This window comes from Pieris rapae, chromosome 22 (genome assembly GCF_905147795.1).
Source record: "Pieris rapae chromosome 22, ilPieRapa1.1, whole genome shotgun sequence".
In the NCBI taxonomy this organism is placed as follows: domain Eukaryota; kingdom Metazoa; phylum Arthropoda; class Insecta; order Lepidoptera; family Pieridae; genus Pieris; species Pieris rapae.
This window is the reverse complement of record NC_059530.1, coordinates 7,337,899-7,361,931: the sequence shown is the minus strand read 5'-3', so window position 1 is coordinate 7,361,931 and position 24,033 is coordinate 7,337,899. Positions and strand designations below refer to the sequence as shown.

Genomic DNA, 24,033 nt, shown 5'->3' with positions numbered 1-24,033 from the left:
AAAAGTCAAGTTTGTTTTAATATAATTTATTTTCACAAACATTTTTGTCACAGATCCTAAAACTGGCTGGAATCTGAAACAAAAAATACTCTATAAGCATTCTTATTTCGATCCGAATTAAACCTATAAATGTTTTATATGACCCTACTTTTACTATTAAACACACTGTGTGGTTGCGAGGAACCTGTACTGTGATGGGTCCTCAATATTTCACGCTCAAGTATCGCTCTTCGTCGTTCTAGTTGCGTTCTCACTCGGCCTTCCCTCTCGAGCTGCAAACTTTGCGCCAAAACTGCGCTCTCCAAATGAATAACTCTGGCACGCTCGGCTCGTAAGGCTGACCACGTATCCGCCGCGTACGAAGACATAGATGTCAACGATCGCGATACCTATAAAAAATATTGTATGAGACAGAATGAAATGAAAGAGAGAATGCTTTGAATTCCATGCTAAAATTTACTACACGGAAATCTTGGGTTTGATTACCGGCGAAAGAATAGTTTAAATAAGACTACCAGTAAACAATAAAAAAATGCAATGATTTTAACTGACACTTTAGCACCGTAAGTTATGTCATAAACATACTACACAACTGGTATTTTTACTTAAAAGGGATCCCAAATCTTACACTTTGAAAAGAAAGATGTACTTAAAAAGAATAAAGACTTTTATTATTATTATTATTATACCTCAGGGAATATAGAGGCATCAGATTCAGGTGGATCAGGGCGGCCTTCTAGGATAGCTTGTAAGTCCCTCCGAGCCCGCGTCATTTTCGCAAAGAGGTCGGCAGCTCGCTCATGCCTCTCCAGCATGAGGGCGCGAGACGCCGCGGCTGATACCAGGGCGGATCTCTCTCGTTTTAACGTTTCCACTTGTATCTGCATGTCTAGTAACTTAAAATAATATTTTGTATTTATAAAACATGTTATTCAGACTAAGTATTGATTATGATTCAAGTAAAACATAAGTAATATCTACCTATAAATATTTTGATGACTGAACCTAAACCATAAATGTTTAATAACTAAACACCCGGTAGGAATATTTATAAAAATATCACCCCTTTGTGTATTACTAAGAGGAGTAAATTACTATAAGACGACATTACTTGACCCCGGGAAACTAGGTAAAAAAAATACAATTATATTATTTAAACAAATTTCAGTAACAGTACCTCTGTTTGTAAATCTTGGTAAGTTATATCTTTGGAATAACAATCATAGTTTCGCAGTTTTTTTATCTCCAAACGCATTGCAGCAAGCTGATTTTCATATTCAGTCATACTTTGTTCCCTAATAATATAAATAATTAGATCATGAATGGAGCCAGTGATATCCTATATCCATAATATTCCATTAATAATGAGGATTAGTACAAATTACCTTTGTACAACTTAATTTTCACCAGATTTTATATACACTATACTGATAGTTAATATACTAAAAAAGTTAGTCCTCCTAATCTCTTCAGACGCAAACGCTTTGTATAAATAAACAATTCGCCCTAGTTCGTATTAACATGACAGGCAGGCTACCTGGCAAACAGGCACAGTTCGCATTCCTTTATAAAACGTATTATCAATTTACACATATATGTATAACATGGCGATTGATAAGGCACATAATATGCCCATATGTTTAGTACCTACAACATATTGTTTATTATTTTATGCGTATTAAAAGTTTAGGTAAGAATAGTTACACGAACATAATTTTTTCGTTTTCTAAATGGGTTTCGATCACTCGCTGGAGCGCCAATATCTTCTGTTCTCTACTTAATAATTCAGTTGCCAATTTATCATCTTTATTCGCTCCTTCTTCTTGCTATAAGATATCAAAATTAATCGCTTTTTTGTTTTAATAATTGTGTCGTTCTACGATTTGTATTATTAATTTACCAAAAACCAAATTTTACTGTAAACAAATTTTTTACTTATTAAAAACGCAGGATATTCCATGGAAACTGATACAGAATAATTACAGACGCTGTTGTCCATTAAAACAGTCCAAACATATCCATTAATTATTATATAATTACCAAACAATTACTAACAAGAAACTACGTCTACGTCAAAGATCTAACTAAGCATAATGAACACCCGATTCTTAATGCCGATAACGCGTTGTTTTTGTACCAGATTTCGACCCAATGTAATATATTATCAGCTCATGACTTAAACCCTGGAATCACTAAATTTAAATTATAAAAAAAATTATAGTTAATCAATATCGGAAACAACATCGCTATAACGAATATGAGTTTGAGAGTACCGGCCGCGGTGTAGGGCCTCTGAAATTCTTCATATGAATTTTACAACATCGGGTACCAAAATTACCGCAATCTTTGATAGTGAATTCAAAAAGCTCTCCTTGTCAGCTCGGGCTTGACGAAGGTCATCTTCGGCTCTTGATAAAGCTACACGTGTCACCTGAAGCTCCTTCCAAATCTCCGTTTCATTATCAGACGGTTCAGTTTCTAGGGAAAGTAAACATATTTTTTTTTTTCAATTAAAATATAATAAAATTAAAACACTAAACGTTAACACAAATATATTTGCATGCATATGCATTGCGCTGATCACCTAAGTAACTTAACATATCGGAGAGTATAGATATAATATAATCCCTTATAAATCTAGTGCTCAGCACGTCTGACTGTAGATAATGATATGTCTGATTCGAATCACATGGTAAAACATGAAACTCCATTATCACCTAAATGCAAATAATATTGCAATGTTTTACCTTTCGATGGTATGTATTCCAAAACACGTTTGCGTTCCAAATCAACAAGACGCATTGATCGTTCACGAATCGATCGTAATTGTTCTTCCAATTCCTTTATCCGAGCCTCTAATTCTGTCACATTTGATTGCGCGATCTTTCTTCCTTTTTCCTTTACAAAATTAAAGTCCGTTCATATAATCAAATATTGAGCCTGACATATGTAAACCGCGTCACTGGCGTTGGACGAGGTAGTTATTCCACCAGACCCATAGACAAATTTGATTGCACAGACAATTTTATTTTCTGGACATATTAGGCAGGAATGCCCTGTGTCTGTCGCAACCGCGTGACGTTTGTTATAAATAAATAAGTTGTTTGGACAAACATAATTTTGTCTTTCCTACTTAATGTATGTCGATGCACTATAATATGTCATTTTGAGTAGTTTGTGAATTGTACTTCACGTCTATCTAAATACTTTGTATAACTTCATGGCACCTGCTCTGCTACCTTCGCCTGCAGCATCTCGTTGCGCGCCTTTTGATCCTGTTCTCGTAGAGCAGCCTCTTTCTCTGCGGTTTCGGCTTCTTCTCTCAACTCTTTCACCCTTAAAATAAACATATCTATGGAAACATCATTTACCAGTGAATGATATTTAAAGGTTCGAAATTAAAACTGTTCGTGAAAAAAGAACAGTGTAATTTAAAATGATTTAGATTATTATGCTTTACCATTTGTAGTACATAACTATATGCAGGGCGTCCCAAAACTAAAAAAGGGATGGCAAGTAGGATCACACTGAGCAATTAATTATTAATTTCCTTTGAAAAAATTGACTTCGGCAGGTACACATGTTTTTAATTTGATTAAAATGAAAAAAGTTTCGATGTTCCTTTCTTTCAAAATACTATGTTTCTTAACAATTATTATGTTTTGTCCATTCTCTGGATTGGCGTCAAAAAATTACGAGTCTTTTTTTCACATTAGATGACCAGACGGACAGACATTTTTAGAAAATAATTGAATGCAGTAATACTTATTATTCAAAATAAAATGATGTCTTCTTTCAGCAAAATGCCTATCTACGATATTTGAGGTACTTTCCCTTTATGTTCTATAGCCTTGTATACTTAAAGTTCATACGATATCAATTTAATTTACAAAACATTATTATTTATTTAATTTTTTTTTATTTAACTTTTATATAATACCTCAGTTCCAAAGCATCTCGTTGTCGTGACAAAGCGTCAATAGTCATTTCTCCAGTCTTCGAAACCTCTATAAGCTTTCTCGACCTAGCATCATAGCTAGTTTCTCGGTGACGATACTGAAAAATATTTTTCCAAATTTATAAAGTTCAAGATATAATTTGTTGATTTAATAAAACACACATTATTATTTCAAATGAGATCATAGTTTTATTAGATGACATACATCTATTTTTGTTAAATTGTGACTACAACTTATAGAACTTGAATAAAAATATTGTGATGAAGAGAACTGAAGAGGTTACACTGTCATTAAAATATAACACTTATTCGTCCCCTGCACAAAAAATACGTAAAAAGACAAATCCAACGCTTGGCGATTTCTTATGTTATTATATGATTACTTACAAGTTGTTCCAGGTCTTTGTGCTTCTTACGAGCAATCTCCAGCTCCGCCCGCGTATCCTTCAGCTGCTTCTCCAGAGTCGCGACCCGGGCCCTCGCCACTCGCAGCATACTTTCGGCAGCTGTGACGACGTCCTTTAAGGCCTCTCGTGCCGCTTGTTCCTTGGCCAATTCATCACATACCGCCTGTTAATTTACATTTTTAATTGTAAACTATGCCCATTTAATATGACTTATAATTAAATCCAAAATTAAACAAGTTTGAACTAAATCATTTTGATGAAATACCAGTAAGTTTAAGTTTGTGTAATGATAATCGTGAATTTAAATAAGATTTATTAAAATTTAAATATAAATTAGTAAGTAGGCTCGAAGCCTTTTTTTTTAAATTTGGTCGTTAGTTCTTGAGATATAGGAATTATTTATAATATAGTACATATTATATATAATTTAGTATATATAATTTAACAGATTTTCAATGTCTGACTAATCCTAAACAACTATTCATCTAAAACAAGTTACCTTGTATTTTTCCGCACTGTCTACATTATCTTCAGGCTTTTCACCATCGGCTTGGTTTTCCTTTTTCGTGAATTCCTCGATTTTCATATGAAGCAAGCTATTATCTTTTTGTAGGCGCTCGATTTTTTTCACAAAGTTTTCTCTATCCAACCAAGGCACCCTGATAATCATATAAAAGTCCATAATTCCCTTACGTATAAAGCGTAATCTAAAGGTTTTTATTCTCAGTACTAAATTTGCAATATTATCATCACATCTTATGTGCGAATCGAGCGCCATTAAATGCTGTGTTATTAGTCCTGCTTAGTATATGTTACCTGTTCATTTCACAAAATATCTTACTTTACTAAATCCATGGAATATGCAATCTTCTCTTTCAAATTTTCTGCAGTACCAGCAACAAGTCTATGCAGTTGCTCTGTTTCGTTATCATAGTCGCTGTTTTTGCTTTTCCATTCTAAATTCTGCAAAATAAAGAATCACCTCTTATGTGTCTTCAGATTTCGCCGAAGGTAGATTCAATAGTAATTACTTTTTTAATTTATCAACTTAACTGTATGGTACGTGGCACGATCACAACGATGTTTGCAGCGCAGAATGTTAAGCAATTCAATCCGTCGAGCCATGATCTCAGCTCCCATACTCAACACTTGTTCGGGTATAGGCCCAAGTTGGGCTTGTAACTGCTGCATTACTTGTGCTCCTGGCATAAGGAATTCAAATTATTCTACTCTAAAGGTCACGTTCTTCTCCCTTGTATAGAGCTACTGGTATACGCAAAATTTACCTTTAAAAGAGAAAAACTACAGCAAATAACTACTGCTTAAATTTCTTTGTGGAATGAGATGGCAAAATTGTAAAGGCTACGGAAATAATGAGGATTTTCAAAATTAACGGGCGGAAAAAATATATTTAAAATAAATAAAAAAGTATCAGATAAGCATACTCAATAATGTCAAAGGCATTTTTTAGTGGTATAGTATTTATTTTAACGTGTGTCCGATAACTTGTACATAAAGTCAGTGTACGTCTTAGAAAAATCTAACACTAAACAGCATCAAATAAAGCTACTTTTTTTTTCATCTTACCTAAACAACCACTCGATTTGAGTGGACTTTCACCATCACATCGCAACAGCAACAAAAGATCGTGAGCCGGCCACCCTGGTATCGAAACTATTCTGATGTCAGTCAAAGTCTCGTCGGCAACTCCAGCTCGAGATTCAAGCTCCTTCAACGCAGCCAGGTGCTCCAAGAACGAGTCCTGTGGAATACACACAAAGTAAAGCACTAGAATTACTTTTCCTTGATTATTACTTAAAGCGCCATTTACACGAGGCAAGCTTCTTCCCTGTAGCATACAATTATATCAACGCAATAAATGAGTTGCATCGTCTAAACGAAACGTAACATTCTTCATCAATGGGAAAACTTTCCTTTCAAAACTATTCTTGATGTAACCAGCACGTACAATAATTTTTCACGGAATTCTTGTACGTAATTATCTCTTCATTTGCAAACATGATTTTTTATTTTGTTTCTTAAGTCCTTCGGTCCGAAACCATCACTTTAAATTCCTGAAAAATGTAAACAAGTGCATACAATTTTTGAACGTCAATTTATCATCATATTGCATTCAATTATTGCTCTAGTATTGAAGAAAATGGCATCGTGTAAATGAGCCTTTATACACCCGCACACTCAAATATCAATTATATTCCGTTCAAATCTAGTGAATCCATTGGTTCCAAGCCATGATTTTAACAAATGACTTAAAGATTATATAAACTATAATACAAAACAATATAATTGCATTTTAACGCCAATTAAACTCTAAACCTAACATTAGAACAAAGATATGCTAAATGATCATTATATGCACATAAATTCTATAATTATAGGATTATTCCATGAACTAATAAACGTGGGTAACACTGAAAATGTTTAGAACTGGCCAGCTAGAAACATTGCTAAAGAACACTTTTTTTTATTTCAATTTAAGAATTATTTCTTAACCAAATGTAGGATATTGCATTCATTTGACATTTGCTGTTGTGAATTGGCGGCAAATCCCAACGTTAGAAAATTTTCGGTCAATGATTTATAATGACTTTCGTTGTGGGCTTACTGAAAAACAAAATTATGATAGGCTGCGATTAGCATTCCTTACTGAAGCCCCATCTTGTGTCACTATTTACAATTAGTTTAACGAGTCTAAGCGTGTACGTAGAAATCTCAATAATGATCCTTTAACAGCGACTACTGAAGATAACATCAGTGCCGTATTTGACATCGTCGCAGGTGATGATATATTGCTACGAACCTGAAACTAAAAGATAATCAGCTCAGTGGATGTTTACTTTCGAGAATCGACCAACCAAGGTAAAGAAAGGAAGAAGACGAGAAAAAAAGATGATTTTGATGATTCTTTGGTCGGAAAGGTCGTTTCGCGACAGTTGTGCTAGAAGATGGAAGGTTCCGGTTCAGTTACTGCAGACTGGTATGTCAATCGCCGTTTTCCTGTTGTCTTGGAAAAAAATCGACAGCAGTGCCCGCACAGCGGAATCCTCCTTCACCACGTCAATGCTTCAGCGCAATCTGCAGGTCAGGGCTGTTAAAAAAAAGTCTTAACTTTCATTTATTCCCAAGAGCTAAAGATAAAATTCAAGGTATTTGCTTTACGAGCCTTAAAGATGCGGTGAAAGCGTACGAAAATGCGATAGAAGAGACCCCTTATGAAAAATGGGCCCACTGCTTTTCTCAGTGAATCTATCGAATGCGACGATATGTAGAGAGGAACGGAGTTTACTTCAAAAAACAATAAAAGTATTAGCAACTTACTACTTTAAGCAGTTTTTCATCTTCTAAACATTTTTAGTGTTACCTAGGTTTCAATAGTCTATCCAAAACCATTAAGTGCTTTTACAAATATATCGACACCTATTAGATGCACCTTTAAATGAAATAAATCGATACTTTCAGTACTTGTCAAATGAAATGAAATATCAAAAACACTCAAACCTGTTGATGTAATAGAGACTTCCGTAATTTCATGAACTCTCGTTTCTTCGTCGCTATAGCTCGAAGTGCTTTTGATACTAAGCAATGGGGCATTGTAATAATATCTTTTTCTGACAACAAATACAAAACTGGTATTAAATTTATTAAACTGTACACGCCGCCTCATTGACTAAGTAGTCACACTTGGCGTCTAAACGATCGGGTAGTTTTTATTTCCAGAGGAATAATACATATTTCTGTACTTCTACAAAAGTTAGTGAATCAAAAGCAGATTCATGATATATTTATGTCGCAGCTAACTAGCTTTAATAGCCGTTCAATTATCAGCCTAGCCCTTTTAACTAAACGGTGCCGTTTAACTAACGGCCTGGAAAGTATTCAGCCGTAGTGTTTGTTACAAAATTTAATAACCTGGCTAACTAATGCTTAGGCTATTCGTATGATAGATATATATTTTTGGCAGAAATAAAAAAGATAAAACATACGACAAAAAATATTACTTTAAAATTAAATTGCATGAGTCAAATTCACATTACTATTGTCATTACACTCTTCTTCGAAAAGTTTCGAGTTGGAGAGTGGCAGTGGAATAAAATGTAAACTAACGTTAGGCAAGTATTGAAACGATCCAAGTCATTTTCCTGGCTGTTTGATCAACTGGCTGAACATTTTTCAGGCTGTTAGTTAAACGGAGCCGCGCCGGTTTGTTAAAAGGGTGGGCTGTTAATTAAATGGCTACTTAAGCTTGTAGGCTGCGACATATATACAGTGTATATAAAACGTATAAGATAGAGAAAAATAGAACTCCAAAAAATATCTTAGATTTAGAGAAAATAATATATCAATTAAATCAGAACAGAAAATTGACTTTACTTTCAACAAAAACGTTGTTTATACTAAACGTTAAATAAAAAAGGACAAAAAATGTCATTGACTCCTGTCGTACTAGGTACGCGTCGGCCTTTATCACAATATGCCAAGTGCTATAAAAACCACACTATAAACTGACCTGTTTCGTGGTTCATGCTATTTTGAAAACTCTCTATCATCGAATCTAGTTTTTCTGGCGCTGACATAAATTCCTTGCCGTATATTGTATTTTTATCTTTTGTCGGCTCCATCGGCTTTTGGATTTGCTATACGAAAACAAAGTCGTTAACTAATTACTAAGCGCGCTCCAACATAATTTCATCACGATAAATAATTTCCGGTTTAATTAAAGTATAATTTTTATTAATTTCTAATCACTATTTCCATTTCAGGGTAAATAATAATGGATAAGTCAAAAAATAAGCTGATGCATCTATAAATCGGGATAAATAAATTGTCACCGTTTTCAATGATAGACGTACCTTTTATTATTACAAAATCTATAAACTTTGATTATTTATTCACGATTTGGGTTCCTGTATTCTCTACTTAAGAGTTATTTGAGGGCCTCTTTTAACGGTCACCGAAAAGCTTGCGATCGACTCCAGGTCGAAGTGTAGATTAAAATTAAATTTTTAATGTTGTTCTCCGCCTACTGAATAGTGGACCTCAAAAGGGTCGACCACCTAGGTTGAAAACGTAGGTCGTGCCTGGGACAGAAGCTAATTATGTCGAAAAATCGACTAACAGACAAAGCAACAACACTTACTTGAGGATTAAGACTTCGGCATCTTCTCTCTTTTCCGCTTTTATCAATCGAATTAGGACTCTAAATAATAAAGATAATTTTTTAATAATAAGATATTTACAATTCTTGTCACTAACTTTGAACTGAACCTTCTAAGAATATCACTAAAATAAATCAACTTTAATTCCGTGAATTATAAACGAGTATTCTCGCATACCAAACGCAAAAGGATAGATCTTTTTGAATACCACTCGTTAGATAATAATAAAACGTTGCATAGAGAACATTTTTAAAATAATTTGTCAGAGCAGTATTTCATTTGTTCCACAACATAAAAAACGTATTCAGTAGTATGTAATAATTAGGGGCAAAAATTATCATATTAGTTTGTTAGTCAAAACTTACCGGGGTTCTAAGACTACTTGGGCTGAAGGAATGTGCTCTCTTGTTCAATGGCCGTGGTGTGCATTTTCGCGTGGTTTTATCACCAACTGTAGTATGATAACGAAAATAATTATTGTAATTAAACTAAGCTCTCTCCATCAATGACAGCCGTGGAACAAATCTCTCGCTTCTTTAAATCATTCGAAACGTCGAGACAAAAACCAATGCAGTAAAATTAAAAAGGTTATTTATGTGTCATTTAAAATCATGGTTTTTATAAACGATACTTTTTAAAATTTAATAACAGGTAAAATAAAAAAGGTGCTAGTTTTTACCTTTATACTACTATTAGGTACATTAGTTTTATGTTATCGTGTAAGGTAGACATTATATTATCTGGATGACACGATCAGTAGACTTTAATCGTAATTGAGGCGATAAAAATAATCGCAATATTGCTTTTATTAAATATTGCGTGGTACATACATACAAAAGCAACTTGTGTTACTATACGTATCTAATATTATTTCGCATATTTAAATGGTGAGTGATATTCTTATCTATAGATTATCATTAGGCGATTTTATTTTTACACTACGTATATTATATAATATGTACGAATTGTAATTTTAAGTATTCCATACGTATTTTAATTATCTAGTGTAAAAGAATTACAATATACAAGTACTTCAATACACAAATAATTTAAATTAGTAAATTAATTTTAATTTAGTTTATTGTTTGAATGAATCAACCATGTGTAAGGTTGTCTGTTCTAACTTTAATGGTGTACATAAATTACCGTTCATTAGATTGATTTTTTTTCTTTTAATACATCCAGTTTCGCTCATCCATGAACTCGCGTTGACGAAATTAAGTAAAAGATAGCAATAGGTACTTTAGGAATATATTCGCAGTTTCGTTATAATGCATGATATCCACGGTTGCAATTAGAGTTAATTAACCTGTTGACCCCTAAAACGGGGACATTGAACCAAGGGCCAATTTATACACGCGATCGCAAATGTATAATGTTAAAATTGTTATTGATATAACTTACCGTCGCTTCTATTCATCTTTATTTAAATTTTTGGCTTTTAACGAAATTTTTATTAAATTTTGAACTGTCAAAGAAAGAAGCATTATATGACATATATATGATAGAAACATCAAGAAGGTTTCATAGCAGAAAAGGTGCCAAACGTCGTTCGGTATTTTTTGTTTTTAATACTCTCTAGATATTACCCCGGCTATGTTGTCGTCGGAGGTATTAACAAAAAATAGGTCTAAAATAGTTTGATAAAAGAAATAGGTAGTAGTGGTTTGTATAACATTTACAGCAAATTCCAAAACGATGCCTCAACCTATTGCTAAACAATATTAAGTTCGTCTCTGTTACTTTTATTTTCATAACATGTTTAGTGTTATAACCGTCGTATCCATACATTAGACCGTTGGTCAGGACATGTAAACACCGACTCTTCAGATGGACTGCTACTAGGACAGGCGGCACTTTGTCAAAATCAAAATCAACATATTTTATTTATTCAGTTGAAGCACATGATCACTTTGAATTATCAACTCTACCGCCTGTTCGAACCTCCTGTATTTCCTGATAAGAACCTCGGGCTACTTATTTTTTTTTATCATCTAAGATTATTTCCAATGCTTATATTAGTTACACTTAAATTAAATAGCTGGAGGAAATTATTTTAAATTCCCAGCTTCCTTATCTTCTAGGTAGTCCGATATATAATGAGAGCTTCTGTTTTATATATTATTTAACAAGTTTACCACATCATTTGATAGTTCATTACTATGAATGATTTGTTAACTGTGTGGAGCCTAGTTGTGGGAACAGCACGTTTATTCTAATAAATATGACTGTTTTTTTTCAAACTAGTGTAACTCTGATTACAGGTTCAGGATTTGACAGATTCAGATTCGCCAAGAACTCACCATGACCTGTCAACATCTGGACAACATCGGATTTATTCTTTGAATTATCGAAACGTACCTCGGTATTGTAGCATATGCGTAAAATCGAATTAGATTGATAAAACAGATACATTTCTACGCCTATTTTATTAAGAAAATTGAGAAAGACATAATTTCGTGGACCCAAGAGCGATGGCTGAGTGAACCACTTATCTACACTAATAAATAAATTATCCAGCCCACCGCACATCACCTCAAATGTCTACGCTATGTTATTGACTTTTTTCATACGTGATATACATAAACATTGTAGTATTTTGGGTTTTCTCAGTATAAGTTGAGCACAAACAAAAGAAAACCCAGCCGCAATCAAACCCAAAGCTGATAGGACTTTTTATACCCCATTTTTGGTAGTCTTGTATGAACATTTCTCTTATATTAAATATAACTACACAATGGTATTTTTTGCATAGCTATGATTTGAAAACCGTTAGTATAATGTAACAAACAATGTTTAAACTAACTGCCTCCTTAAAAAATATTTTTCTATTACAATGCTCATAATTAACGATATCCAAAAAAATAAAAAAAACAAATATCCAGACGTGAAGCAGGACAGGCTAACGGCCTATTAGATTTTTTTTAACTTAACCGGCCTACGGACATCTAGCTGTTTATTGTCATTGAATTTTTTTAAACCTTGACTTGATATAAAATCTAGGTCAGTTGATAATTTTTTGCGCATCAAACGTTTTTATTATTAATGTTAAATAAGGTTTATCATTTTGATCTGTGAATTATTGTTAACAACATGAATTGCGTTACCTGTTGGAGGAGGGAATAAATGGAGTCCCAAATGGGGCGAGGGAACATTAAAATTCAATTCAAATATTTCTTTTTTCCTTACCTAGAAATGTTCTTTCAGAAATAAATCCAAATTACTTATGAACACTAAAATAGTTAATTAAAGGCATAGAAAGCCTAAATATCTCACTCTAAAGACACTAATTGTAATAAAAACCGAGTGTTATCGGCTAATCAAATATATTTTTAACTGAAGATAAATAGCGCGGCTCACGCGTGTTTTCACGGCCGCCGTATTTTTATCTAACGTAACGGATAACGACGACTAGACGACTACAGCGTATTAAGATTTTTTAGTCTTTGTATAATTTGAATTGTAGTAGAAGAAGAAAAGAGAAGTGGGAGAAGTTAACTAAGTTAATATTAACTCTCTGCAAAGGTCTTTAACCTAATCAACACTAGAACGTGTAAACATTATTGCACCTCAATTGGCAGACTTAACGCTTATCGTAACGAGAGGCTCGATAAGAATTGCCCGTGCGCAGACCGTCAGTACCGTGATCGACGCCGGCGCAGCGAGTTTGTGCGCCGTCCTATATGAATTATAAACATTGATATGTGCGACCTGTGTTTAGTAAACTGTGCTATGAGTATATAGTGTTTGTATTAATTAAACGTTGACGAGGTGAGTCGATTTCAAAATACGTGCAATTTTACAAAGGTCATTGACTCGCGAATTGTTTATTTATATTTCATCTAAAAACAAAATCTAGCTCGTGTCGATGTATCAGCGCGTGCGCAACTAACCGTTTCTGACAATTCAGTTTTAATTTCACTCTCCGTAGGTGGTATTATATTAGAACTTTCTTTTCTTTTCACTGCGGAAGCATGGTTCTTCCATGTTACAAATGTACCACGATCATATTTCATCTCTTTATTAATAAGAAAAAATACTAATTAAAATATAACATAGTCTATAATAAATGTAAACATGATACAATAGATAATTAGCAAATGATATCTTAAACTTAACTTAATTAGAAATGAGTTTAACAAATAACAGCATTTCGTTTGATATTTAAATTTATTATCTGATTCATGACACAATTCTGTAATCATTTAACCCTTTTAATTTATTCAATCGTTTTAGGTTGAACTAAATTTACATAGAAATTGCTTATTGCTTAGCCCATTCATCTATGCCAAAAATCTCATTATATAGACTAGACAAACTTGTCTATGTTTCAAATGGTCTATATCAAATTTAATTGAAAATAGACCTAAATGCTTTAATATTTATTTATATATGTTCAGCACATCAAATAAATATATACAGTACAAATTACAAGATATTTTTCAATCACACTTAATATATTACTGTAAAATCTGAATCAATAAATTATTGTTTGATTTATGATAAAATAAATAAAAACGTTTTTTTACCGACGTCTGTCAGCTGATTTTCAGTCTTATTAGTGTTCAATACAATTTATTAATGAATTATTTCTTAACTGCGATATATTTAATAACTACCTAGCCTTATTTAAGACCAATGAGTAAAGTGAGTCTAGTCTCTTCTTTGATATTAAATTTACCAAAAAGAATATTAAACAAATTTTTACTCATTCATTAAAAACGTCTTACCTAATACTTTTTTAATTAAAAACGTTAACCTAAATTAATAAAACTTTGTAAATAAGACAAGAAAAATCACCCCCTAAATTATACTTATTAATATCAAAACTTTTCTTAATAAAAATAATCCACCAGCTATAGCTTGTTTCTTTTCTTATAGTAGCAATGCAACTCGAGTAGGTGCTAACTTTTTTATTTCCGCGTTGCCCGTCGTTACACAACGAACGAATAATGTTTGCTGCCTACCAAAGAAATTGCGAACCAATTCACTTATAGTAACATCATGAAAAAGGAGTTTTTTGGCAGTGTAACATAAATGATCATGGGCGGCAAAGTCACTCATTTACACCGAAAGCCGCCTACTCTGCTGTTCTAAAAGGAGTAAATATAATTTATGATTAAATACATCTTGTAATATAGTAACACTGATAACAGATATGGTAACGGTCGTTTATTTACAACAAATATTTGGTGTTCGATAATAATATTGGTTATATTCGGAATAATATTTCGTTGTTACCACTTCCGTTGCGGTGGACCGGTTAGACGTCAACGTAGTTAACTGTCTGCATGTCCTCTTTATTTAGTCTTAATTGTTATCGTAATAGATAAATATATCGTACAATAATTCCTAATAAATTAATCAACATTACCATAGTGGTTTATCTAAAATAGATACACCGTACAAAATCTATTAAGCAAAAAAAGGTAAACAGGAAAAGAATTACAATCGGATACCCGGGCATCCAGGGGTTAGTCTAAAAAATTTGAGAATTTGTTTACAACATGGATTTAAGCAGCGATTCATTCTCGAGTCAAATCTGTTACGCGCTAAAGATCGTGTGAATTATTTAAAATAACGTAATGTTTGCGGTAATATTTTCTGGTAAATCAACACTTGTTAAACGAATTTTAAACATTATGTTATCGTTGCTTTACGATTACGAACTGTTTGACACTTAACAGCATATGAAAGTAGTTAATACATAATTACATACATAATATTTGACAATAACAAATTAAAAAATAAATTGCAAATTTGCTTAAGAAGGCTTTCGTTTTGGTTAAAATAAAATGAACGTTGACATTACATGTTGTATTGATACTGGTTCTACGTCTGCATTCAATTGCCGGAGATTGTCTATTATGAACTTGAATACTTCCTTCGTGAACCCATATTGTGTATGTACTTTATAAATGAATATGAGCTAAGTAAAACTGGTAGATAAGGATTCGGATAAGCGACGACCAGCTCCATTACTATTAGGTTTAATGGTCTCCATGCCTCCAATGGTTTGTGGACACGGGGCGCTAAAAATCTTGTACTCAATCCTCTCCAAGGCCTCAAATTTATGTATACGGTCAAGGTTAGAGTTCGGCAAAACTATCAGATAGACCATAGAATACTTTTACTTGCATATTATATGCAAATTTATCAAATCATTAAATAATAAAATACTTAATTTACCGGGCCCTAACACTTTCTGAGTGCCCAGCCCTTTAGAGACAGGTCCAAGAGACTTTAATATCTCTGGTACAAGCCACATCGTATACACGACCATTAGTATAATTTCGGTTTCCGTCTGACCCGATTATCCTTTTTAAATATAATCTATGTCAATGTGTGTCAAAATAGATGTTGGTTGTTATGCAATAAATAAATTCTAGAGTCGTAAGGACACCGTATAAGGACGAATTCGGCAATGTTCCCTATTACGTGTGACACATAACAAATGTTGTATAACGAATGACGAACATTTAAGAAAACACTTATTAACATACTGTAACAATGGATTCTTTTATGAATATTTATTTATTATAGCCGTGTAATCCTAGTAGTTAAGTATTTGCCTCTCAAATTTGAGGTCGAGTTTTAATAATGGAGTTTTAGATAAACGTCTTGTGGCAGAGATGGCTGGTTATTGACTTACCAATTAAGTAATATGGTAAATGATAAAGACGTATTTTTATGTTTTTCTTATGCGTATAGCCCTATAAAATAAATTTCCAATTTTCACCATTCTTAGGACAGATATAATCTTAGATTTGTCTCAGAATAGTCTTTGTATCACCCTATACTTTTATTAAGTCAGGATCTTCATTTTCAAGATAGAGCGTTTGAAACAGAACAACTTTTTAAATTCTCTACATATGTTATCTTCTTGTCTATGTTTATCAACAGACGAATCGATCATCACTTAGAGTATAAGTAGTCACGCACTCTCTTAAACTAAACTTTTTCCAGCTGATCTAATCGGAAACCACAATGGCTATGAAAGAATATCTCCAGTGGTTGCCACCTCCTCGTTCTCTGCTGGCGCTCTTGTTGGCAGTGACTGGCTTCAGCGGACGTCTATTTGCAGCTCACGTCGCACATTCACCGACACTACTTGTGGACGCCTGTCATTCCTTATGCAGACTTATCGGTCTTATCACAACTCTATTAGCTTTTAAGGTAAGCGTAGATTATGTTGTGTTATCGAAGTTGTTGTGTTGAGGTATCGAAGGATACCTGGTAAGTGTAGTACCTGATACCTGTAATACCAGGATCTGAAGATCCGTACGGACGAAGTCGCGAGCAAAAGTTAGTATATAAAATTATTCCTAAATAGTAAACTAAAAAAAGCTGCAAAAATTCTGCCATAAATTTGTGAAATATGCAGAGAATCCACAGAAGGTAACGCAGGTCCCGCCAGCCAACGAGCTGCAACTCATGCCTTAAATATCATGACGATAATTTCCACCCGGGAAATGCCAAACTTTTTCTAAATTGGAACATTTCGCCCAACTTGATAAGTTGCACTGGTTGTTTTGAATTTTCGTTTCATATATTTGAAAATACAACTGCATGGTAACGCTTCAGTTCTTATCAAACCGTAAAATTGTATTTTCTGAACAATCCGAATATAATGCATTAAATAATTGTTACACGAAAGTTATTTTTTTATCTTTACAATTATAAGGAATATTGAAGTAAATAATTAGTTTTATAGATTATTCCAAGGTTAGGCTTGTATCGACTGATTATTTTCTAACGGCGGTTTCAAATGGCAATTATGGTCAAAATCATAAAGCAGATAACTTTCTTTTAATAGGAAGCATACCTGGATAAAAGCGCCTATCCTTTAGTAGGAAGGATAGTACAATCTTTTTGCTCAATTTCATTAATCATTTTAAGCAAGAGTCCTATTTAAACCCGAATAAAATATTGTTTCACGGAATTCAATCCTTCCTAATCCTCCGCGTTACCATGTGCGATAAATATTAAACTACGATAATAATAAAGTCATATCGATATGTAAATATAATTTAATATAATATAGTTTAACGTTTCAATTGTATTATTGACTGAGCGACAGAAACATATGTGATCGGAGTTCAAAAGTAACATATTTGACTTTAAACATATTTTTATAGTATGAACGGGCTGACGAAGGAACTGGACGCGAAGGCCGTCTCCGGAACACATTCGGTTGGGCCAGAATCGAAGTCCTCGGCAGACTTTCGGTGCACGTTCTCTTCGCGTCGTTTTCCCTTGCCTTAGTAGTGAACGCCCTGCAGCTCGGCGTGCATTCGTCTCATGTTCAGCCTCCAAGATATCCCAGGGTCATTTTGGGAAGTGGTGTGATCGGTCTACTGCTGAATGCCATCAATTATCTTCTACTCGCGGGTGAGTTACTTTACAATTTAACTATAATAATACAGTAACACACTACATATTATTGAAAACAAACATTACACAATATGTCCTTAAGTTGTGAGTTTGTCCCACAATGTTTTAAACAAAAAACAAAGTATACATGTCAGAAGTGAAACTTCTTTGTAAATTAATTATTACTAAGATAAAAGCCCCAATAGATGATCATATATTAATATATGATCACTCCATATATTTCTATATCTATATTCATACTGTTTACGTGCTAATGATAATATATATAAATAAAAGATCTGCGTTTAGTCCTCAAGTCGTTATGCGACAGTATTGCCATCTAATATGTAACTACTAAACGAATACATCAACCAATAGCGTGTATTTTTTTCGATCTTCCTTACTCTCTCTCTCTCTCTCTCAATCTTTCTGACTATAACTCTCTTCCACATCTCGCTTCATGGCACTGTGCGTGATGCAACGTTTACTCTATCTCTCGATCTTTCTCACTTGCTCGCTCTCTACTCTCCATACATGGCTTTTTGCTGGCATTTTCGTTACGCTAATATTATAATTATTGCGTTTCATACGAAAAAAAATTACCTTCATTTGCCTAATGTAGTGTCACTAAAAAAAATCGGTCTAGAAGTTTCAAGTATAGAATTATACATTAATTAAATCCGTTTAACAGAATATATAGGTACATAAAGAATTGTCAATTGCCTTTGTTTATGTTGGTTAGTAATAGTATCGCTTTTCATTTGAAGCGAGCTTAGCGCAAAGAAATGAAATGACATAATAACTACTAACAAGTGAAATTCTATTTGTGACACACTAACATACTTATTATATTAGCTTTTCTTTAAAATATTAGTTTAGAGTTGATTTTTTATATGCATATTTTTATATTTCATATTTATTAAGTGGTTTATTCGATACAATACATGGAAATAAAACAATTACTATAATGAATTTCACTGTATAATTAAGTCAAGAAGTTTCGTACCAGGGACTTATATTTGTTCACTATATAAAGAAAAATACGCAATTCTTAAGGATCTCAATTGTTGACAGGACGAGAACTAAGTTACAGTAGAAGGCTGAGTGTAACAGAGAATGGGGGAGTGGTTCTCAAATCAGGATCAAGGGAGCCTGTACTTGCGCATGCACCGAGTGATATTACAAGTATGTATCAATCATAGGAGATATTCAGCCATGAACTATTCTGTTTACTTATAAAAATATACAAAATTCGAGCCCTGTGGTTTGACAATATTCGACACATTAAAAACAGGCGAGCGACTTTTGTTTGATATTGCGAGGGCTCAGCTTAATCTACTTGCATTAAATTTTGGTGAACGTGCATACAAAGAAATAAATAAATACTTGATAAATTTTGTTATTCTTTTAAGATGATTTTACTGTAAAGGATAGTTTGAGATGGATGGTTGGACCATATTAATTGACCATTATTGTTCGCAAAATATATTGACTTTTATATGATTTCGTGAAGGTAGCTTGTGTGTGATGGCAGCGGGCCTAACATTGGAGTGGGAGCCTAGTGTGGCGGGTGTGGCAGACCCCGCCCTTTCCGCGTGTGCTGCTATACTACTTGTCACAATTAATTATCCATTTTGTAAGTATTCATTTATGAGATACAGATAACAGTTTAAGCCCTGTCATGACATTATGTTTCAATTTCACTTATCAGTTTTTTACGAACTAGTAACAATAAAATTACTCTTAATTAATACGAACGGATACCAATGCATAGTATCTTTCTCTTAACAGTTTCATACATATTTTTATAGAACAGATGACAAACGGGCAGGCTGCTCAACTTAGGTTTAGTGATAGAGCCTATGGAAGCTCATTGCCGCACACTTAATACCGTTGGGCTCGCGAATGCGTTGCCAGCCATTTAAGAATTGGTACGCTCTTTTCTTGAAGACCCTAAGTAGAATTGGTTGTGAAATTCTAGTGGGCAGGTGGTTCGACATAGTAGTGATGCAAAAACTGCTTTAAAACGTTTAATTGTGGAACGGCGCCATATTAAAGAAATTTTAATAAATAATTAGTATTTACAATCACCGCCAGATAAGTTTTTTATTCATTTTTTGAGACAAGCAGTTGTTCAATCTTCTCAGCGAATCCATGAGAAATCGCCTTAAATCTAACCTAAGTTCTCCGTTACTCAGTCTTCGAAATGGTTCTAATTTTATATAAATCAATATAATAACATTTATAGTTGTAACGCATTAATGAGATATTTCAATAATTTCCTAACATAATATTATCACACATATAGTCACAACATCTTGGTTTACGCGAACACTATACTCGTAAATAACACTATTTATATCATCCAATCTTTCGATAGTTTTTTAACCATCGTGGTCAGAGAGAGCCGGCATTGTAAGAAATTCGGTAAATAAATTTTATTAAATTCTTCAAGCATTTAAAAAGCCAAACATACATAACGTCATACATGTATTTCGATGCCGGTTTCATTTATTTGAGTTCATTCACCTCCATTTGTATTAATAATTTTCTCTTGCATGTTTATTAATTTATCATCATCTCATTATGATGCCTTATCGTGCTTTAAATCTTTTGAAGCTTAGAAAACGCAAAAAAACTTAGCCTCATTAATCGTCGCGGTCTATTTCGAATCTAGTTGTTGCTTCGATAAATACAATTATTTTGTAACGATTACAATTTCTTTATGAAGTTATTTCATAAAATGTTGTCTCGTCTTATTTTCTCGATGATATTGTATAATATTTTCGTATTAACTATTAGATATTATGAGGTCTATCCACCAATAATAGTAATAAAACTACAGCCGACGACTTCGAATTATTAGCTTGAGAGGATTCAAGGTATATAAAATAGATTTTTCGTATTTATTTATTTATTTATTTATTTATTTGGTGCACAAAACACATTATAATCTTTACAAAAATAAACTTAAAACTAATAGTTAAGAACAGGATTCTAATGTAAAACCATGTGCACACTGCAAAATTAATGTTACATCAATAAAAGGCTCATAACTAACAAAGGTAACATAGTAAAAAAAAAACAATAATAATAATAATAATAAGTTCCTCGACACCAATATAACGTAACGTTAACCAGGACCACAAGGGTCAAATTATAATAATGGAGCTAAAACATGTTTAAATAATTATTACGTACCTAAAAGAATGCTTAATAGGAAACTTATTACACTTTAGCGTTTACCCCAGAAAACCAATTAGCGCAAAAATCTCTTCACATTTTACTTAAATCTTTTTATGGCTTTGGCAAAAATCGAAAACAGAATTAACCATGTTTTCTCCTTTTAATGATGTATAAATGAGCTTATTTCTTACGTGTAGATCACGCTAGCCTAGCCTAGCCTCATAAGACTAATAAATAATCAGTTAAACTGACAATATGATTCTTATTTTATCTACCAAAAGTTTATCATGAAAAAAACACATGTCAGCGAACTTAATGTTTAAAGAACTTTATTTCTCATTACAAAAACAGAAATATTTTATTTACATGAGAAACTTAATATTAATATGTATATATTATATACGAGCGAGATACACGTCGCCATTAGCCGTAACAATTTTAGTCAGCTATGTTCATTCTAACATGCATCTTTAATGCCTTTTTGAATTTGTCAAACACTCCAATATTGCGAATTTGAGATGGTAATTGGTTAAATAATTGCACACCCTCATACCTAATAGATTTCTTCAAATAATTTAACAATTTAAATTTATTTTCTTAAACATTAAGAAACTACATATTTGATATTGCAACGCGATACAGTGAAATCAGCCGGGCTGGTTCTACTCCAAACGGTACCGGAAGGGCTCGGTGCCTGTGAGTTGCGAAGTGCTGCATTGCAGGTGCCGGGAGTCCTCGCCATACATGAGCTGCATGTCTGGCAGCTGCATCGGGACAGATTGGTCGCTACTGCACATATCTGTTATAACTCGGAAGATGTGAGTGTAATGCATTCTTTTGATATTTTAAAGTATTGTTTCGTCTTTTGTCTAATTGTGTTTACACTGTGATGTAAAGACATATATAAAAATATTATATGTTCTTTAAAAAAAAAATTATGATATTTTTCCAATGCTTTTATTGAAGGCTTCATTGTAAATATGTAAAATAATAGGAGATTCTCTTGTATTTCTTTTCCGTGTCATTGAGTAGATCTGAAGGCATCTTTTTATTTCCAGGATTTTCTGAAAAGCTCAAATCAAGTGAGCGATTTATTCAAACGCCATGGAATAAACTTGGTTACATTACAGCCAGAGTTCAGCCTTGCTGCAATCACAGGTTTTTAAAGATTTTCCTTTTTCTAATAGAAATGTAACACATTTTTGTATCTTGAGTAAAATACTCTAATCCCAATAATCCTCTTGTCCTAATATATCACTTGAACATATCAACATTAGTATCGCAACCTTGCCCTCGTTTATCGTACAAATGTTTTATCGATAGATGCTTGGGAAATCTAAAAGATGACAAAATAGGTCACATTACTTTCAAGTGGTTACTTTGGCTTTACTACATTCATATACGTAAAACTCAAATGATTCTAGAATGATTTGTCATATTTTAGTTCTACGTCAATGTTAGGGACAACACATCGAATAGCTTTTTTGGATTGTAAACCTTTCCTTTAAGTTCTTAAAGTTATTCCAAAACGTTGCACTATCTAACGTAAATTCACAAAAGATTCGTCTAAGTATCGTATAAGCCATTCAGTAAGTAATATAATTAAAAAAAATTGACTAATAATATAATTTGTAACTCAATCAGCCCTTTCATTTCATTATTTTCCTTGGCATTTCATTATTTTTATTAGGAAACATGAATCCCATCTTTACCCAGATTATTTGTAATATTTGCATATTATTTCCAGATTCGGGTGAAGAAAAGAAACTTTTAATAGATTTAGCAAATGCTTCCTGTTCCTGTCCATGTGCCAAGGAGTGTACAGCACCACGCTGTTGTGCTGCACCACCAAAGCCTACAATCACGCGAATATAGCACTTTTTAATACCGTTCTTAAGTAACAATCTTGTGCGAACACTATTTTACAGACTTTTTGACTCTGAGTTGTTTACATTGTGGAATTTGATATCGTATTTTTTTATTTTTAGGAATCGTTTTAGATTTACAGTGTCTCAAACGAGGTTAGAGGTGTATTCAATTGTTCTTAATTAAGGTTTGATGTAGGTTATTTTATTTAAACCCCCGATTTAAGTTTAGCAAAATGTAAGGCAATTGCTGTTCGTTTTGAAATTCACAAAATAGGACTGATTGATATTATACAAAATACATCATAAATCACAAACAGAATAACGACACAGAGATGGAGCCCAGTACGGGCTAAGTATGTTTCATTGATTCCTGTTAAAGGAAGCATAACCTGTTTCGTTGGAAATTGAACCCAGGCTTATCCACCACATCCATTATACAACGCGGTAGCTTCGAATTTATACATAGTACATATAAAAGATATAACATCTTCGATATGAAATTATCTTAAAGATAGATACAGGTTATCTTATAGTGCCCATATCAATATTGTGTTACCAAGTTAGGATCTAATCTTTGAAAAACACAAAATATTTGTGTAAAAAAAAAGGTTAACTTGTGTGTTCTGTAATTTAGTTTGTATGTAGTTTAAGTAAAGCCAAAGACGACTTTCCTACCAGTTGGAAAGTGACATTTTCTATTAAAACTAACTTTTACGCTCTACTTGTTTCGCCGTAACCTACAAGATATTCAAGTTTAGCATTCGTGATAGAAAATACGTGACTTCACAGAAACATAATTATTAAACACTTTTTTAATTCAAACGCCACCGTATTACTATTATTTTTCAATTACAATCATAAACTGTACAAAATCGTCATTTTTTACAATTGTTATTGTACAAATTTGTCAAAAATTTTACAGGTTTAAAACAGTGCATTTGCACATGACCTAAGCACACTCCGGCGTAAATCGCGTCTATCAAATCGTTCTATAAAAACTTTTTATAGTCATTCACAAATGCAGTAGAGTAGAACACCTACTTACAATAAACTGATAAGAATAA

The 24,033-nt window shown here is 33.1% G+C and overlaps 2 protein-coding genes and 1 long non-coding RNA gene across 5 annotated transcripts; 1 reads left to right on the top strand and 2 right to left on the bottom strand.

Annotated features, from left to right (window-relative positions):
- Positions 1–13: 13 nt before the first annotated feature.
- On the bottom strand, positions 14–7,988 carry LOC110992906 (myosin-11-like). Of its 2 annotated transcripts, XM_045633233.1 has the most exons (15): positions 7,885–7,988; positions 5,953–6,127; positions 5,419–5,567; positions 5,207–5,328; positions 4,865–5,024; positions 4,346–4,528; positions 3,941–4,056; positions 3,240–3,336; positions 2,748–2,898; positions 2,339–2,478; positions 1,711–1,826; positions 1,178–1,295; positions 690–896; positions 149–389; positions 14–73 (listed from the first exon to the last, which is right to left on the bottom strand). In XM_045633233.1, the coding sequence occupies exons 1-15, from the start codon at positions 7,975–7,977 to the stop codon at positions 57–59; spliced, it is 2,085 nt and encodes a 694-aa protein (XP_045489189.1). In that variant the 5' UTR covers positions 7,978–7,988; the 3' UTR covers positions 14–56. The 2 variants fall into 2 exon arrangements, with proteins under 2 accessions (XP_045489189.1, XP_022114592.2); XM_022258900.2 differs by lacking the exons at positions 1,178–1,295; positions 1,711–1,826 and having other exon boundaries at positions 3,228–3,336.
- Positions 7,989–8,893: 905 nt separating this feature from the next.
- Positions 8,894–11,056, bottom strand: LOC123690141. Its single transcript, XR_006750940.1, has 4 exons — positions 10,947–11,056; positions 9,908–9,993; positions 9,524–9,583; positions 8,894–9,020 (listed from the first exon to the last, which is right to left on the bottom strand). It is a non-coding gene; the product is annotated as an uncharacterized LOC123690141 (long non-coding RNA).
- Positions 10,393–23,952, top strand: LOC110992907 (zinc transporter 1). Of its 2 annotated transcripts, none has more exons than XM_045633057.1 (8): positions 10,393–10,429; positions 16,509–16,718; positions 17,681–17,933; positions 18,990–19,100; positions 19,429–19,551; positions 21,744–21,919; positions 22,160–22,259; positions 22,849–23,952. In XM_045633057.1, exons 2-8 carry the CDS (start codon positions 16,530–16,532, stop codon positions 22,974–22,976), a joined length of 1,080 nt encoding a protein of 359 aa, XP_045489013.1. In that variant the 5' UTR covers positions 10,393–10,429; positions 16,509–16,529; the 3' UTR covers positions 22,977–23,952. The 2 variants fall into 2 exon arrangements, with proteins under 2 accessions (XP_045489013.1, XP_022114594.1); XM_022258902.2 differs by lacking the exon at positions 10,393–10,429 and adding an exon at positions 13,165–13,313.
- Positions 23,953–24,033: the final 81 nt, after the last annotated feature.

Excerpts from the sequence above, each read along its gene's own strand:
- LOC110992907 (XM_045633057.1), top strand. The coding sequence starts at position 16,530 with ATGGCTATGAAAGAATATCTCCAGTGGTTGCCACCTCCTCGTTCTCTG. Across the intron at positions 19,101-19,428 it reads TGCACCGAGTGATATTACAA|GTAGCTTGTGTGTGATGGCA; the intron begins GTATGTATCAAT and ends GATTTCGTGAAG. Across the intron at positions 19,552-21,743 it reads CACAATTAATTATCCATTTT|TGAAATCAGCCGGGCTGGTT; the intron begins GTAAGTATTCAT and ends AACGCGATACAG.
- LOC110992906 (XM_045633233.1), bottom strand. The coding sequence starts at position 7,977 with ATGCCCCATTGCTTAGTATCAAAAGCACTTCGAGCTATAGCGACGAAG. Across the intron at positions 3,337-3,940 it reads CGAGATGCTTTGGAACTGAG|GGTGAAAGAGTTGAGAGAAG; the intron begins GTATTATATAAA and ends GTTTATTTTAAG. Across the intron at positions 897-1,177 it reads ACCAAGATTTACAAACAGAG|TTACTAGACATGCAGATACA; the intron begins GTACTGTTACTG and ends TATTATTTTAAG.